This window comes from Numida meleagris, chromosome 2 (assembly GCF_002078875.1).
Source record: "Numida meleagris isolate 19003 breed g44 Domestic line chromosome 2, NumMel1.0, whole genome shotgun sequence".
Lineage (NCBI taxonomy): Eukaryota > Metazoa > Chordata > Aves > Galliformes > Numididae > Numida > Numida meleagris.
This window is the reverse complement of record NC_034410.1, coordinates 14,139,487-14,156,404: the sequence shown is the minus strand read 5'-3', so window position 1 is coordinate 14,156,404 and position 16,918 is coordinate 14,139,487. Positions and strand designations below refer to the sequence as shown.

Sequence of the window (16,918 nt, the reverse complement as noted above, 5' to 3'; positions counted from 1 at the left end):
TAAGATTAGAAAATAGTACTTCTGCAAGATCCTGCTTACCTGAAATTAATGGTAATCTACATTTTAAGCTTAAGGCATCCTTTAAACTACTTGAATCTTGCAGCTAGTGTTCACAGCTGTAGCACAGTAGCACCAAGTTATTAGTGTGTTGTAACTACTGATTTATGACAGCAATGCCTTAGATGAGCAAGGAGATGTTAAATGTTCTCTGGCAGTCTGATAGTAACTTCAGTCATCGGAACTGTAGTCCAACCGCTAATTGCAAAGTTATCACTTGATGTGCCTGATGAGACTTTATTGATGGTTGCCTGCGGAATAAACCTCTTCCTTCTTGGGTTTTAAAGAAAATAAATTTTTAAATCTTTTTTTAATGAGTACAGTAAATACCAGTGATAGGATTCATCTCATTAACTTTGGCCATCTACAGCATAAGCATCCATAGCTGAGCTAGTCAATCTCTGTACATTATCGACAAGAAGGGGAAAAAAACAGTGATTCATCTGACCTGCTTATATGTGTACTTCAGGATGGTCTGCATTGTACCTTGGCCTCTCTTGATTGTACTGGCAGTTTCCACTGACTATACAAATTAACTGGAGTGCCTTTCTCAGATCTAGATGTCTGTGTTTTGTCAGATAATTTCTGTTTGACCTGTTCAGTAAAGGGTTGTTCATTTGTGAGATTTGTATATGTGTATGAAATGTAAATAACTGTCATTAGTTAGAAAACTTAATTTCAAATTTTCTTGAATGTGTCACTACTGAGGCAATAGAGGTAGCTTACAAGGGTAACGGGAGGTCGAGTATTTAAAGCTAGACTTTTGACATTGTTTTTCTTCTAGGTTGGCATTGCTGAAGAAGAGTGGTGAAGAAGATTGGAAGAGCAGGCTCAGTAAAAAGCAGGATTACACAAAAGTGTCTGCCACTGATCGCAGCGCACAGATGCAAGAAGTTGAGCAGCTGTTGAAGAAGGTAACTCTATCCCTGTTTGGAAAACCTTGTTTGGAAAAAAATGTCTTGCTTGAAATGCTTCAGCTTTGAAGATGCATCCCATGAGACAGGCATGCCTAATAGTTGCTGCTAGCTTCTGCTATTCCTCTTGTTGTCAGGCTTGTTTAAAAAACAATTCTCCCAACCTGAGAGCTTTTTATGCAAGAATGTCTTCACTGTCTTCATGCAAGCAATAAGTAAGTGGGTCTCAAAGGCTTCTGGAATATTTACAAGTTTTCTGCCATATGCACCAAAATTATGTGAAAATGGCTTAAGACTTCAAGGTCAAGTGATTTTCTTTATGGATGAACTTGGAAGAATTTCACATTGCTAAAGCTGTATTGTGTCTATGCATATACTTTTTTTTTTATTGAGCAATAATGTTCAATCATAGAAACACTAAGGAAGTGCGGGTACCAGAGCATTCCTGTGTCATTCATTCAGCCTTTGGTTATCTTGCGTGATCTTTGGTGTTTGTAGATAGCCAAAACCTCTTGGACGGGGACTTTGTCTTGTCAGTGAACAGAGTGGGAAATGGTAGAAAGGTGTGGAGGAAAGGTAAGTTCACACTGTTGGCGCACTGTAGCAAAGTCTTTATGGTTGTGTTGGCCATCAGGAGAGGATCCACAAAGCATAAAAATTACTGTGAGGACCAGATATCTATTCCATACTTACTTGACAGATTTTAGGTTTTGTTTGTTCCTGTGGCCTGACTGCCTGTTAGCAGCTGTGGTGTTAAATAGGAGCCCAGGAGTATGCTTCAGGGCTTAGTCTCATCCAAATGTCTGTGCATTCTGCAATGTGATCCAAAGTACAGGGGAAAAAAAAAAAAAAAGAGGATTACTGAGAGATTTACTTCAAGAATGGAATCCCAATTCAAACTAATGTAGATTTGCTTCTGTATTGCATTTAATATTTTTGAAAATGACAGTGTCATTAAGATAAAATAGCTGTTCAAAAAGCCTCTAATTTTTGAAGGAATATTTCCACAGATGAGATTTGTAATACAAATTTTACCATAGGGAACAGTATTCTTTGGATCTAATTATTTAGTTGTGAAATACTGTTTCCATTCAACAGTATAGGTAAGCAAACAATATTAAAACATCACATTGTTCCATCAGTATATGACAAGTAAGGAGTTGTTAAAGTCTGTCATTATTAAGGGTAAGTCTGCCTGAACTCTTCCGTGGTTGTGTGCTAACTGTATAGAAAGGCAAGAAAACTGATCTTTGCAGTTTGGGCTTGCTGAAAAAATAGGTTGCTAGTTTGAAGATGTCCTAAAGCACAAATAGTTTGACTGAGGAAAGCAAAACTGTGGTCACATTTTTAACAGCCTAGTCTCCAGAATGACAACTGTTGAGATCAGGTTACATATGCTCTCCAGCTAAAGACAATGGGGCTGAGAAAAAGCTTTAAGCAGCTGCCAAGATTTAGGCAGAGACAAAACCTTTGTTCTTTCTTTTTTTTGCTCTCCAGCACCTACATCCTCCCTGCTGTGTTAGCAGCTTCACTCAGCATAGCACAAGTTAGGCTTTTGAAGCAAATAAGAGAGCACGAAGTGCTTGAAGGGTGTGAGCTTTGATGTGGTAGTGCTAGCAGTGGAAGCTTCTGTGACATAAGGTCACCCACTGTGTTGGTTCATGCTAGCTCTTGGCTATGTAGAGACTAAACCCAAGCATTTGCAGTTCTGCCAAAATGTCAGTGAAATCTTGACTATATAAGAAAGACACACAGCAATGCTGATGTTTGTGATGCTGATTTATACATGACAGATAATGTGAAGCTTTGCCTAAATTGACCACACGCACTGGTTACAACACATCACTGTTAGATGCCCTTAAATCTGGAAGTATGCCCTGTGAGCAACATGCCGCTGAAGTCTCTATTTGCAAAATAGTTTTGAGACTACAATGTACTTAAGAATCTTACTGCTTTCTGTTGATGAATTTACAATAAAACTACGGATATTGAATTGACTACTGTGTTTTGAGCTAAAGGACACCTTCCACAAATCACAGCCATGCATTTCTAGCAAGGGTGTGTAAACTTGTGTCACACCCAGCTGGTTCACAGTAATGCCTGAAGTTTTTCTAATTGTGTTAAGTCACTCTCGTTAACATAGTGAAGTGCACCCTTTTAGGTTTTTTTTTTTTTTTGTCCTTAGTGAGTTGGTTCAACTTGTTCTAAGAGGTTCAATTATTGAAGCATAGCTATTTAAAATAGAAGCGTTAGAGCGCTTTCAGATTACTTCTAATCAACACAAGTTGAAAGATTGATTTTAATAAAATAGTTACACTAAGTAGTGCTAGTCAAAATGCTTCTGCACAGTGGTCTACGTGTTGAGACCACTCTAAGGGTGTTACAATCATTTATATATAGACTAAACTTAGAAAAGCCACAAAATTAATGGATAAGCTGTCAGCAACATAAAATGGGAAATAAAAGAATAAGTAATTAACTCAGAGAGACAGATTTAAGAAAAAACAGTTGAGATTTACGGGGAGATCTAGCATCTTGTTTTGATGATTGCTGCATATTTGAGGAAAACATGTTGGAAGCTGTGAGCCTTCATAAATGACTTGCATGTATGAAAAAACATCCTTGGAGAATTTAAAGAATAGCTGTAATATCAGAGGAACAACTGTAGGCGATGGAGTGTCGTAGTGTGAGGAAAGAAATGTGTTTTATTTGGAAAGATATTTTGAATTTTGTATGTTTGTATTCATCTTCTTAGGTTGGATGGGAGACTTTTTTTCTCTGTATAGAAAAATTAACTAACTTTAACATCTTTCCTTAGTATCAAAATGGTGAGATTTACTGGAAAGAAAGTTCCTGGTCTATTGTCAGCTGGCTTTAGTGTAGCCCCTGATTAATGTGATTACCAGCTGCATTGCAGTACTGTTAAAGCAGTGAATGATATTTCAAATGCACTTAATTCTTACAGCGAGCTCATATTGTGTCTTGGTACTGGTGTTAAAGGCTAGGACTGAACAGAGGAGTATAAAAATCTTACAGGGGGTAGGCCGCTAAAAAGTGACCTTTAGACAAACTATTAGTCTCCTACAGTGGTAATAGTTGTATCTATTTCTGACATGGCATCCAAGTACCTGCACCCAGTGTTAATCAGAGCCGAGGCTCTTGTGGTTAGGCTTCATTTTGGGCCACTCTAATGAGTTACGATTGCCTGCACTCTGTGCGCTGTTCTGTATTTGCTTTAGCCTATTGAAAGGAAGAATAATTATTGATGGTAAAGCCGTGCCTAATCAGCTTTGGGTAAGACCAGCTCTGAGGCAGGCTTATTTGGAGGCTTTGTTTGGAACAGTGAACCCACCTTCGCTAAGTGCCTTGGGCTTAGCAGTTCCCTCCAGATGGTTTTTGAGTATCTTAGTTTTACTAACTATTCCTTCCTCTGTCCTCAAAGTAGTTGGCTTATTATTTAACAGGGTATGATTAAACTTGTAGCAGAATGATTCCCATCGTGGTTGACATGGTTTATCAATTTAATAGTGCATGAAAGCAAAGACATACGCTTTTGATACGTACGTATTTTTTATCTCCTGGCTGTGCTGTTTAGTTTTGTGTTGAGTTGTAGTGATGTTGTTACTAACTTGTTTAATTCTTGCATGGATTGGCTCTGGTAAACATGCTTTTGTATTATGAAAATGTGTTTTGATCTCTGGCTTTGCAGTAGGGAAAATGCTTCTAGAAGATTAAAAGATTGAAATTTAAGAACTTGGGGGAAGAGGAATGTTTTTCCCCCATCTCCATCTCTGGCAGTTCAGTTCTTTTCTAATTCCTTCACTTTGCTTCTGTCCTTGTCATAGGAACCTGTATATGCTTCTACTTACTCTCCTGTTATACCTGCTGTCCATAAATTTCATCCTTTTCTACCTATTAATCAGGTGAGCAAAAGTCTGCACAGTTCAAATGCTCAACAATGTCCATTAGACATCTTAGCTGATTAACCAACTTAGCAAAGGCTGCTTTAAAGAAACCTAGCATTGTACCATTGCGTTGTGTATCCTTCTTCAGAATTTCTGCTACTGCCACATTCTGCTATTGTTTCCCTTATGACTACTTTTCTAAAAATTCATTATCTGTTAGACTATGTGAATAAGAAATTAAATGAAGGAGGTGCTATTGCATTAATTACAACACAGAAAACTCGTCACTTGTTGAAAAAAACTCACATAACATACAAAATGAACAGCACGTAACTGTGCAGCATTTATTTCAGAGTAAAATGCTCTGTGCCCCGTCTTCTCTGTAAGAAATGTGCATTTACAACTGTAAAAGTCTAAAATAGTCTAATTCATTAACTGTGCAGAGCAACCTGCTTCAGTTCAGAGGTGACTTTCCTCTAACGCTTTTTTCCTATTCCATGTCTGAAGGATTTTTGCCTTAGCACATCCTGCCTCTATTCTCTGACTGTCCCATCTCCTTGCTTTTCTCTCTTTCTTAAGGTCTGTAGTACTAGCTTGAAAGAATCAAGCTCTCTGGTGAACGGCATCCTTGGAGATTGAAGGTGAAATGCTGTGCAAACTTCCTAATTAATTAACGAAGTGAGAAGTAAGACAGAAAATTACATTCAGATCTAAGATGCACTTTCCCAAAGCAACTTGTGGTAACAGAGTTAACTGTGTTTGCTTGGGAATAGACATCTGCTGCTGCAACAGTAAACAGTAAAACTTCCTGTCAAGTTTTCCTCAAAATCATGCATATACCTTTGCAAACTCATCAGAAACAACTGGAAGAATTTACTTAGGAATAATTAATAGACAAGAAATGCGAAACAACTTGCTTTATTCAACTAGAACTACTTAACAAAGTTGTCTTTGAGCAGAAGTAGAATACCAGATCTCTGTTTGAGCAAACAGCACTTGTTTCATGCAGTTAGAGGTGAAAACAATAAAGGCAGGAGTAGGCAAAGAAACAAGCTGAACACAAGAAAACAAGGAGAATTTATAGAGCAGAGGATGATGATTATGGTAGAGATTACCGTAACTATGTTAAAATATTTTGACTACTGATATTTACCATTCCCACGTTGACTTTCAGACCAGTTTTTGAGGATTATCTTTTACTCTGAACTTTTTAATTAAAAATTAGACTTGGGGCTATAAACTGAAAATCACCGGTGTTGGCTCCTCTCTGTAAGTTCTGAATTTAGCACTGTTTTATTACTGTTTGACTTAAGATAACCAATTAATTTTGTTGTGATAGAGTTCACTAGCTCTATATATTGAGAAAGTAAATGTATCTTCTAACTTAATAACTTGATATCACTAGAGTCACTGGGGAGAGAGGTGGACCTTCAATGGCTGTTCACCTCAGCTGCCCTAAAAGAGGAACAGTTGCCCCCAAACCAGAGAAATCATTTGTATTACAAGGCAAACAGATACCTTTTGGAGTACCTTTTTAAATAGTTCAAGACACTGGTTTTAAGTGGATCGCCACTTTGAAAAATACATTTTTAGCATCCATTTTTGGTTTAGACCCCCATAGCTACGGGCCATTATGGTCCTCAACATAGAAAACTACCAATTCATGTATTTCTTGCATTTAAAAAAAAAAAAAAAAAAGCTTTTCAAAATAAAGGAAAAAAAAAAAGCAGGCTCACAGACCACTTTGAACTGTAACCTAAAGTGGTGCTACTTAGAGTAGAAAATTGTCGGGTACAAAACAGAGCATTGCCTAGATGTGATCCCTTCCTTAGCACAAATCAATGCTGCAAATGCAGTGGAGTGCCAGTGCATGCTCTCAAGAGATGTGTTGCCTTGCTAGAAGAGACCAGTACCATCAGCCAGCCTAGGCAAGCAGTGGGCAAGGAAAGCTTCCAAAGCTTTCATTGTCCTGGGTAGACATGTAGATGCTGGAAATGGATGAGCTATTTCTATAAAGATTCCAGTATCACCAACTTCCTCCTCTCCTCAGCTTCTTGTTTATACAAGTAATGACAGATTATACCAGCTCTTAGCTACCTTTGTATCTCATCCCTTTTTCAGTTAACTATCTGTTCAGAGCTACTGTTCCATGGGAGTTTTTCTTATCTCTTCCTGTATTTAGAATTGGATGGGGGTTTTTTGCTTTTTTTTTTTAATTGATTCTCTTTTCAGCTGATAGTGCTGTTAGAAGCCTGGTTTTCCAGTTTTTTTTTTTGATAGCATTTTTTAAAAATCTGTGTGATTACTTCTTTTTCACCCTTCTTTCTCTCCGTGTGTTGATATTATCCTGAGGTGGTTCTCAGCAGAACTGTGATTTTATTTTTTCCACCTGCATGAAATACTCTCGGTAGGCATTGGGCTGAATCGGATCAGTGCGTGGCTATTTTCTGTTTAGAATTATTTTTTTTCTGCTAGTTAACTAGAGAGCTGCATTTTTATAGCGTTCAAAAAAAAAGCTTGGAATGTCATCTGTGATTAAGTCAAATATATCAAAGAAATCAGAAGTAACTGTTAACATATTTAATCATACTTGATCTCATCAAACTTACCATTTTGATTAAACCTGTTTTCCATAATGCCATGTGGAATGGCATTAATTATGCAGCGGTGCTTTCATTCTTTATTGATTGTCTTACAGCAGACTTGTCATGATTGTCTGGAACAAACGCAGCTTATGTGACCTGTACTTATGTGCTTCAGTTCTGCTTCTTCTAAATGTTGTCCCCATCTAAGGTTTTATCAGTCCTGTGCAATTGTCCATTCTCAGAGTTGTTTTTTGAATTTTGTTTTGTAAATTAGAAAAAATCAGTGCTTATGCTTGGAGCATCTCCTGCTCCAGTTACTGTTGGATGCCAGCTCTTCCAACCTTTTTTGTGTTTTAACTTGATTTTAGGATTTTGTCATTTCTCTGAAAGAAGAGAGATCAATGAAAACAGACGTATCTTTCAGTACAAATTAGAATGGGGTCTTCAGTTTACTTTTCCAAAGGGTCACAGTTGTGCATTTGAGGTCTTTATTTTATATCTTCATTCAGTTATTTATTTCCCCACTTGGAAATAAAGCCTGCGCTTTAAAGATTGACAAGCTTTACATTTCTCACAGTATTTTTCCCCAAGCAAAATGTGGTTTCGCCAACTCACTTCTTCAGGAATGCTGCCCTTTGGCAATTGTGAAAGCTTTTTAAACTACTACCAATTACCAAGTGTGTTTGTTATGAAATTTCTACGGACAATTCTGTTGGCTCATACTAGTTTTCCAGCTTGAGAAAATTGTTTGTTCTTTTAAGCACCACATATGCTTCTGTTTTCCACCAGGATTGTTATGGCAAGTTATATGGCTTAGGGTTTGCTTACTGTCTATTCAGCTTATCTTTTTTTTTTTTTCCAGTTCATTAATAAAAGAAGATGGGAGTCTTTTTGCATTAGGTAGATATCTGATATGAAATTGCTGTGAAGTCTGTGTAATACACACCAGTCTGATTTTTAGGAAATCAGAGGATGTTTTGCCCAGTGGAACAACTTGAAATCTGCTATTGAAAGAAAGTTTGTTTATGCTGTTAGAACTACTTACTCTTTTGTTCTTTGAAACTGCTCCAGAGTTGGTCGTGATCTTTCTTACAATTTGTGTGTGTAGTGATTAATGCAAACACATCCCAGCCTTGTGCCTTCAGAGTGTCTAGTAGCTCTGCACGCTTTGAAACTTAATGTATTCTCTGGAGATGAAATGTAAAATTAAGCCTCCTATTGTCAGAGGTTAGGGGAAAACCCAGTATATAAAAGAATCCACATGATTGTATCTTCTTGCCTCTCCCTCGCTTCCCCACGTACTGTAATCAAAGATTGCATATTCACTAAGTTAAAAGTACTTGTTTTGCGTATGAAATTTCACTTGTGGTTTCATTAGGTATATATTAATTTCCTGCCGAGCTCTCTGATAGTGCGTTACCGTCATTTTCTTCTACTAGCGGTTCATCCCAGAGGCGGTGTGCTTCCAGCACTGGAAAGGGAAGAGATTCAGGAAAGCCAGTAGAGATTGCTTTCACTGTTTTTATTGAAAATATTTAGAGGCTTTTACAGAAGAGGAGAAAATACTTGAGTAGACTTCCATTTTATTATTTCTATGGAACATTTTGGAGTTCTGGGGAAAATTCAGTGTGTTTTACTCTGGTTATCATGACCTGCAGTCATAGTCTGACTGTGTTTCTGTGATAAATTGGGAGCAAACGTTACTGCAGAATGCTGCAGAGTTTCATGGAGCTAGAGGAAGGAGAGGAGAGTTTGCCAGTGCTAGTCCTTGTACAGCTGTACATTTGTCTTTATTCCTCTGGCTGGTAGATGTTGATTGTAGTACATGCTGAAAGGTGTAAGAAAATCTTATTTCACTGCATCCTCTGTAGTCACAATAGCTCTTATATAGTTCTACGCAGAGTGGCAACCCTGGACTGATTTCTTCAGTGCTGTTGATTTAAAGAAAATAAATAAGATTATCTGGGTATATATCCCTTCCTTGCATCTTGACCCCAAAAAGATAGTTTACTTCATATTCACGAGCTTTTGTATTCTTTTTTATTTAATCCTCTGTAGTTGTACAAGCTAGTGCTGTGCTAAAGCACTAGCTTTTAATTTTCATGTGGTTTTCAGTTCTTCGGTTAACTTGTGAAGAAAAATGCCAAACAGCACACAGCTTGGAAGTAATTCTAGTACTGACAGCCTCACGCACTAAAAATACTTTCATACTTGATTTCTATGCAGAATAATCCTGAAATGTTGCTACTTTTTTTAAGCTTAGTGCATTGAAGCAGTATTTCTTTAGCCAAACCTGGCTATAGCTGATTATGTAAATTCCTTCCAATTCAGTGTGCCTTCATCAGTCCTTTGTATTAGGAGGGCACTAAGATGCTTAGTATTCCTGGCTGCTTCCAGTCACTCAAGCTGTTGGGTGCTACTCTCTAAAGAAGGCAAGGAAAGCTAAGGGTGACGTCCACTAAATAAGTTTGGGGGATGGCAGGGGAAAGAATGATCACAGTCATTGGAAAAATATTGAGAGGAGAAAGCTGACATAGGACTAACAATGAGCAGCCTCTGGAGCGATAAGTCCGCTAATCCTGCCTCAAAAATTGAGTTACTTTTAAGAGAATGATTCAGAAATGACAAACTGAGGTTATGCTTTCTTAATTGTTATTCCCAGTGCCACCTGCAAATTTATACTTGAAAACATCTGTTGAAAGTTTGATTTGTGATCTCAGTAGTGTAACAAGTCACATTTGAAGAGAACAAGATCTGGAAAATAATATCCAGAGCAAATGGTTTGCTTTGCTTAGGATGATGCCTTTTCCTAGGCTGGTAGTTTCAATAAAAGATAAAAATGCATAGATTAAAACCTTATCTTCTCAGTGTTACGAAGCAGCAAAACAGTGAGACTTGTCAGGGCCAGGGTCACTAAGCTGAATTTCCTTCAGTAGCTTATTAGTCCTGTTCTCTTGCCTCTACAGAGGGCAGTTGAAATGCTCACCCAGTCCTTCGCTATATCCTGATTGGTTTACTTAAATGTCTTTTTCTCTCTACCCCCTGAAAAAGCAGAGGATAGCAGATAATCAGGAGAGTCAAATGACTATAGAAGAAAGAAAACACCTGATCACAGCTCGAGAAGAAGCCTGGAAGTCGAGGGGCAAAGGCGCAGCAAATGACTCCACGCAGTTCACTGTAGCTGGTCGAATGGTAAAAAAAGGTCAGTGATGAAATGATCCCAATATAAACAAGCCACTGCTTATCTGTCTCGTCAAAATAAAGTCAGGCTAAAGCTAAGCAGAAACAGTATCCATGTTTAGCAAGAGGAGGACTGTTTATGTTCAACTGAACGTGGTGTCATATGGCTGTTCTCTCAAGCTTCTTGTGGCTCTCGGTATTGATCCATTTTGTTCTGCATTATTGCTCTCCCATCCAGTCATTAGTGGGATCTGTCCGACTGGTGATCATCACAACTCAACATTCATTTGTTTCATCTTTCTGTCTGATGCAATCCTGAGGGCACAGTTGGATTATCCTTTCTTATTTATTTCTCGTTTGAAAACCCAGGTGCAGTTTCTATAGAAAAGTTGTGAAATCTTGGTGTTGCTGGCACTTTCCCTACTCCAGGGGTCACTGGGAATATGTAGGAAACACGTGTTATTTTTATGTTTGCTGTTTTGGATGACAATTTAAGTGTTGTGTTTGGCTGAAGAAATCACTGAACATATTTTTACATCTGGGAGTAGAAATGACAAGGGAGCAATGCTGACATTTTTGGGATCTCTTGAATTCAGCCAGACACTGTTTCCAGATGCAGTCATTCTCCAGAAGTGGAAAGAAATATGTGAGGGTTGTCCATGGTAGAAACACAGCTGTTCATGCAGGGGGCCTGGGTAGGTGATAGTTTTGGAGGAAGGTGCCTGAACTGATCTCTTGAAGTCAGAGAATACTAAAATTTGTCCTGTGACTAGAAGCTGGCAAAATTCATGGTGGAGGCAGTAGTGCAAGAGGGAATAACTCCATTTGCAATCCAGAGCATATTCTGTTGGCAGACAAACAGATTGTGTTAGGGATTGCATCTATTAGCAGAGTATTTTAGCTGCTGCTTACATTCTTTTGCTTTGATGATTGCCAGTGGTCTGTGTTTCAAGACTAACCTGTTTTGGTGGGTCACTAAGAAAAAGCGGTCAGTTGCCCACAGACTGCTGGCTGAGATTTTATTTTATTAAAAAAAAAAACACAAACATTCCTCTTTGGAAAGGAAGACGAGGTGATGACGTTCACTCTTAATGGGAAATGAAAAATACCCTGAAAGGATCTCTTTAGGTGCTGTGATCTGTCTTGTGGAGAAGAAAGGTAATTGTTGTGACAGTCACATCAATAAAAGTAGCCCAAGTGAGATTTTATGCAGATGTGTGCTATTTTTGTTGCCTAGAAGAAGATATTATCATGATGGGTTTTTAATTTAAGGGATAATGAGAAAGCACTGCAAAATTAGATCCTTGTTATATACATGTGCACAGATGCTGTATTTTAATTGATTCTTACAGCTTGAAATTTTTAATTCCTTAATTGGAAGGTGATTCTTGACTAACATGTGAAGTGGATCTTGTGGATTAAGTCCTGGGAGAACTGCTTAAAAACTGTGCCCTCTCAAATATGTCTTGCTGAAGGCATTACAAATTGACTTAAAACTTGCTGAGAAATTGAATCTCTTAGCTAGAAGGGAAAAACAGTGTTTGTGGAAAAGCTACTGTGTTTGTGGAAAAGATGTAATAAATAATATGTATATAATATATAATATAAAAAAACAGTGTTTATGGAAAAGGTATAATAAATCTGTCTTGGTGTTTAGAAGTTATGGCTTGTTAGGACTTGCATTAAAGATAGTGGAAATGTGGCTAGTGTATATTCTCTCAGCACAGTGCTAGTTTATCTGAACAAAACAACTAAGGACTTAAATTTATGTAGCTCTGTAAGTAGTAAGCTATGGTTAAATGAAGAACAGACATTAGAGGAAGGCTAAAGTACCATTTTCCCCCATCACTGAAAATCTAGACAGCAACGGTTAATAGACAGGATTATTTGATACAATATGCTTTTCTACCTAATCAAAAACACTAAATCAATAGTGTGCCATTTCTTTTACTGGGTCAGTGGATTCATAACAAAAGAACAAGAAATTCATCTGATTTTTATCTAGTGAGTCCAAAATAAATTGTTTCATGACATTTTCAGAAAAGGAGGGAGGAGAGTACAAATTCAGTGGGTAGACTGCTTGACATGGTGAGGACTTCCCTTTCCACCTCTACTATATGTTCTTAGAAAAAAAAAAAAAGCCCCTCAATCACACACAAAAAAAACCAACCACGCCCAAAAATTACTGCTTAATCCACGGGCCGTATTCACAAGCCAGATGCATCCTGCTAGATCTATTAAGAGTTGGTTTTGAATAAAAAGGCGACAGGAGATACCACACCAAGGGCTGGAAAGTTTTGCTGCTATTTCTACGTCTTTTGAACAAAAACAGTTGTATATTTCTAACATGTAGCCTGGAGTAGAACTTGAGTCTAAAATGTAAGCCAAGTGACACTTTGAAAGAGTGCACCCCAACATCTCTGATACAGCAGCTGTAGAGGCTGCAGTAGGATGAGGGACTGTAGGAAATGGCGAGGCTCATCTGCTTTCCCTAAATAGCTCCCCCTGTCATCCCTGTTGGAGATGTGGGCGGACATGAGATGGTGGTTTTGATGTTCTCTGTTCTTATGCAGGCCTAGCTTCTCCAAGTGCACTAACGCCACTAGCATCCCCTTATGGTAACAGACAGAAGTCTACCACTCCGGTTACAAAGCCCTTGGAAGGTAAGGAATAAACACGGCTGAAATAAGTCCAGGATTTTTTTTTTTTTTTTTTTTACTTCCTCTCACTCAACAAGTTTTGCTTTCTGTTTTGCTTAGAAATTGAAGCTAGGCCTGATATGCAATTGGAATCAGATATGAAGCTCGACAAGCTGGAGTCGTTCTTGGGAAGGCTGAATAACAAAGGTCAGTAGTTACCAAAGAAGGCAGTGTGTTCATTCTTACTTCACCAAGTCACTTAAAGTACTTCTAGTTAAAATATCTGTTAACAGAAACTGAATATTTATTCATTCAGACTGTACTTACAGATTTAACAGGGTTTTTTTCCTCATTCAGTCTTTCCTAAACTTTAACAAAAAAAAAAAAAGCCTTATGCTGTTGCGTTACATATATACAAATATAACAAAATAAATCACAACTGCAGTAAAAATCCTTTATTATTTCTCCACACGTGTGCACATTTTTCTTGAGAGCAAAATTCCTTATTTCCATGCATTCAAGTCACTCTGGACCATATTGAACGTATGCAATGAAACAGCATTAAATGTTGCTTGAACTTACTGAGCTTATTTGAGCTGTTCTCAAGCACAATTCAGTTTCCTACTATTTTGAAAACAAACTTTCTGTAGCAGCTCATACAGGTTTCTTGTACAGGTTGTTGGCTATACAGGAAGCTGTCTAGAGTTCTCTGGCAGTTTTCCATCTTATGTCAGTCTTCAGTGTTGTAAAGACAAAAATTCTTCTGTGAATGGTAGAGTTTCAAATACCAAAAATAAATGTTTTCACATTTCACCAGCAGAGGCACTAGCACAGCGTAATGATTGCTTCATACTCGATAATCTCAAGAAGTGATTTCGTACTTGTGGCTCTAGTAGATCTTTGGAAGGGAATGAGTTATTAGGTTGGAGGCAAGACAGACTATACAAGACCATAAAATGCACGTATCATCCTACCAAAATAACTCATTTTTGATGGTGCCTAATTTTGTATTTGGCCATATTTCCCAACCATTTTTTAACAAAGATTATTGCATATGAATAGCAGCTACACTCCTTTTTTATCATTTATTTTCCAGGAGACACTTCTACTGTGTTTCCTTCAAATTCCATCAGTCAGTGAGAACTAAACCAAAACCTCAGCAAGCCATATTTACCTATGTAGAGTTAGAAACTCTAGTATGATTATTTATTGGGTGGGTTGTTGTTTTTCTTTTTTTTTTTTTCCTGCAGTTGCTGGAATGCAAGAGACAGTGCTGACAGTTACAGGAAAATCTGTGAAAGAGGTGATGAAGCTGGATGATGACGAAACGTTTTCCAAATTTTACCGCCATGTGGATTTCCCTTCCTCCTCAGTGCCTTTGGACCTTGATGAGGACTTTGATGCCATCTTTGATCCTTATGCACCAAAGTAAGAATTACTCTTTTCACTGCTTTGAATGAAGATGTAGGAGGGGTGGTCAAAGTGTTGGGCTTTCGGTTATCATGTAGATATCAGTATTAATACTGGGCATGTCCATTTCTTCTACATTATTCTAAATCTAGCCTTCTGCCTGGATCAGTGAACTAATTCTGATTTCCTCACAAATGTCACACCCCAAACCAAGCAAATCTCTTGTCATTAAACTCTTCTGACTTATCAGTTATCAACTGATAATCTTAAACACTGCTTGCTTTTCAGGTTAATATCCTCTGTAGCAGAGCACAAGCGTGCAGTGAGGCCTATGCGCAGGGTTCAATCCTCCAGAAACCCCCTGAAAATGCTGGCAGCAAGAGAAGATATTCTTCATGAGTACACTGAACAAAGACTGAATGTTGCCTTCATGGAGTCAAAGCGAATGAAAGTAGAAAAAAGTAAGCTAACAAGGTGTTTCGTAGAAGCCACTGTCTTGCTAATTTAATTAAAACCAAAACTAAACAAAAAGCAAAAACTACAATGGAAGGAATAGAATATATTCTCCAAGAGGCTGCAAATTGGTTAAGGTCTAAGACTGAATGTAGATTGGCCGAGGAGGCCTGGAAAAAAGGGCACACTTGACTTCCCCAGGGAAAGCTACCTGCAGCTTCTTCCTGTGTGCATTTATTTATTTTTAGCACTCATCTTGTGCAGAGGTAGAGCAGTTGTACTTGCAGGTGAGGACAGGAGATCAAGCAAAGCAAAATCTAGCAATATGCTACAGGGGCTGGAGGGAGCTGGGAAGAATAGATAAATGTTTGTTCAGGAATACTAGCCTCAGTTTTGGGTCCTTGATTTTTTCTCAACCTGGAACTAGCCGGGTTAATTTCTATAAAAGATCTGTGCTCTGGGGATCTGCAGGGCTTTGTGTTTTGCTTACAACATTGCTTTCTCCTGAGAACCAGACTCGACAGCAAGACAAATTGTAAAATTTGCTCAAAGATTAGTCACACCACTTCTAAAATTTGGGGTACAAGTTTTTTTTTTTTTATTACAGTTGAATAAAGGGAGATCATCTCTAAGTATTGCCTGTATTGATGAAAGACTAATTGTATGTCTAATATTTTATTGTATTTGATGAGAAGCATTTCCATGAATTATAAATTTATAAACTGCTTTGTCTTTAGTTCAGAAATAAGCAAAAGCAGCCAAGCAATTAAGGCTTTAAGTTTACAGTAAAAAATGAATAAGACTTTGAAACGCAGACTGCTGTTGTATCACACTGGCTGAAACAAATCTGAAGTGAATTTCAGTTCATTAGCGTTGGCTACTTGGGTCTCTTTCATAATCGTGTATATGGCATTGAAGATCTACAGAGTACTTCATAAAAGACCAGATAATACATGTTTCTTACTAACACTGGTGTTTCTGCCAAAGATCATAATTCCAATACAAACAATTTAGTCTGTGATGATATCTATAAACTTAGGTACTAGTAAACGCACAAAGCTTTTATGATAGCAGTGAATCTGAGTTCAGCCTGTTTTTGCTGTTGCTATTGAGAAGGGGAAAATTGCAAGTATTTGGGAAAACATTTTTTTAATGCAACAACTGAAGCTATTTGAATATAATTTATCCTCTTTTGTGTGTTTTTTTTTATCCAACTTTGTTTTGTTTGTTTATTTTTTAACATACAAGTGTCTACAAACTCAAATTTCTCAGAAGTAGCACTTGCTGGTTTGGCAAGCAAGGAGAACTTCAGCAATGTTAGTCTGCGGAGCGTTAACCTAACGGAGCAAAATTCTAACAACAGTGCTGTGCCATACAAGAAGCTAATGCTGCTGCAAATTAAAGGTATGCTAGAACTGCATTCACTGTCTGTATATACTAAGCTGATTGCAGTAGGTGGGAGTTGCTGTTATGGTTGAATGCTTACTTTCTAGGATGTGTGCAGCTCAAGATTTATGCCCCAAAGCTAAGAGTATTGAGAACAACAAATGAAAATCCTTTCAAATAGGTTTGCATTTTCATCACTGATGCATGTCTTCTAAGGAGAAAACAGAATGTTTCAGGAATTGTAGCCTTCTCCTATGGAAATTTTTGAACTGTCCTCTAATTCTTTTAGTGTTTAGTATAGCCTGGAAATGCCATGACAGTGTTCTTGCTCCACTTCCTTCCACTTCCTCCACATGCCATAGTAATGTATCTGATTCTTCAAAACAGTA

At 37.8% G+C, this 16,918-nt stretch overlaps 1 protein-coding gene across 14 annotated transcripts in view; it reads left to right on the top strand.

The window, feature by feature from the left end:
* The window catches only part of SVIL (supervillin), a 131,329-nt gene that overhangs the window by 98,342 nt on the left and 16,069 nt on the right, over positions 1–16,918 (top strand). For 13 of the 14 annotated variants that reach the window (XM_021385499.1, XM_021385507.1, XM_021385502.1 and 10 more), the window contains 7 exons: positions 842–971; positions 10,513–10,663; positions 13,215–13,304; positions 13,401–13,487; positions 14,531–14,708; positions 14,979–15,151; positions 16,392–16,547. In XM_021385499.1, coding sequence (XP_021241174.1) covers positions 842–971; positions 10,513–10,663; positions 13,215–13,304; positions 13,401–13,487; positions 14,531–14,708; positions 14,979–15,151; positions 16,392–16,547 — 965 coding nt within the window. The remainder of the gene's footprint in view (positions 1–841; positions 972–10,512; positions 10,664–13,214; positions 13,305–13,400; positions 13,488–14,530; positions 14,709–14,978; positions 15,152–16,391; positions 16,548–16,918) is intronic. The other variant, XM_021385498.1, reaches the window with a different exon arrangement.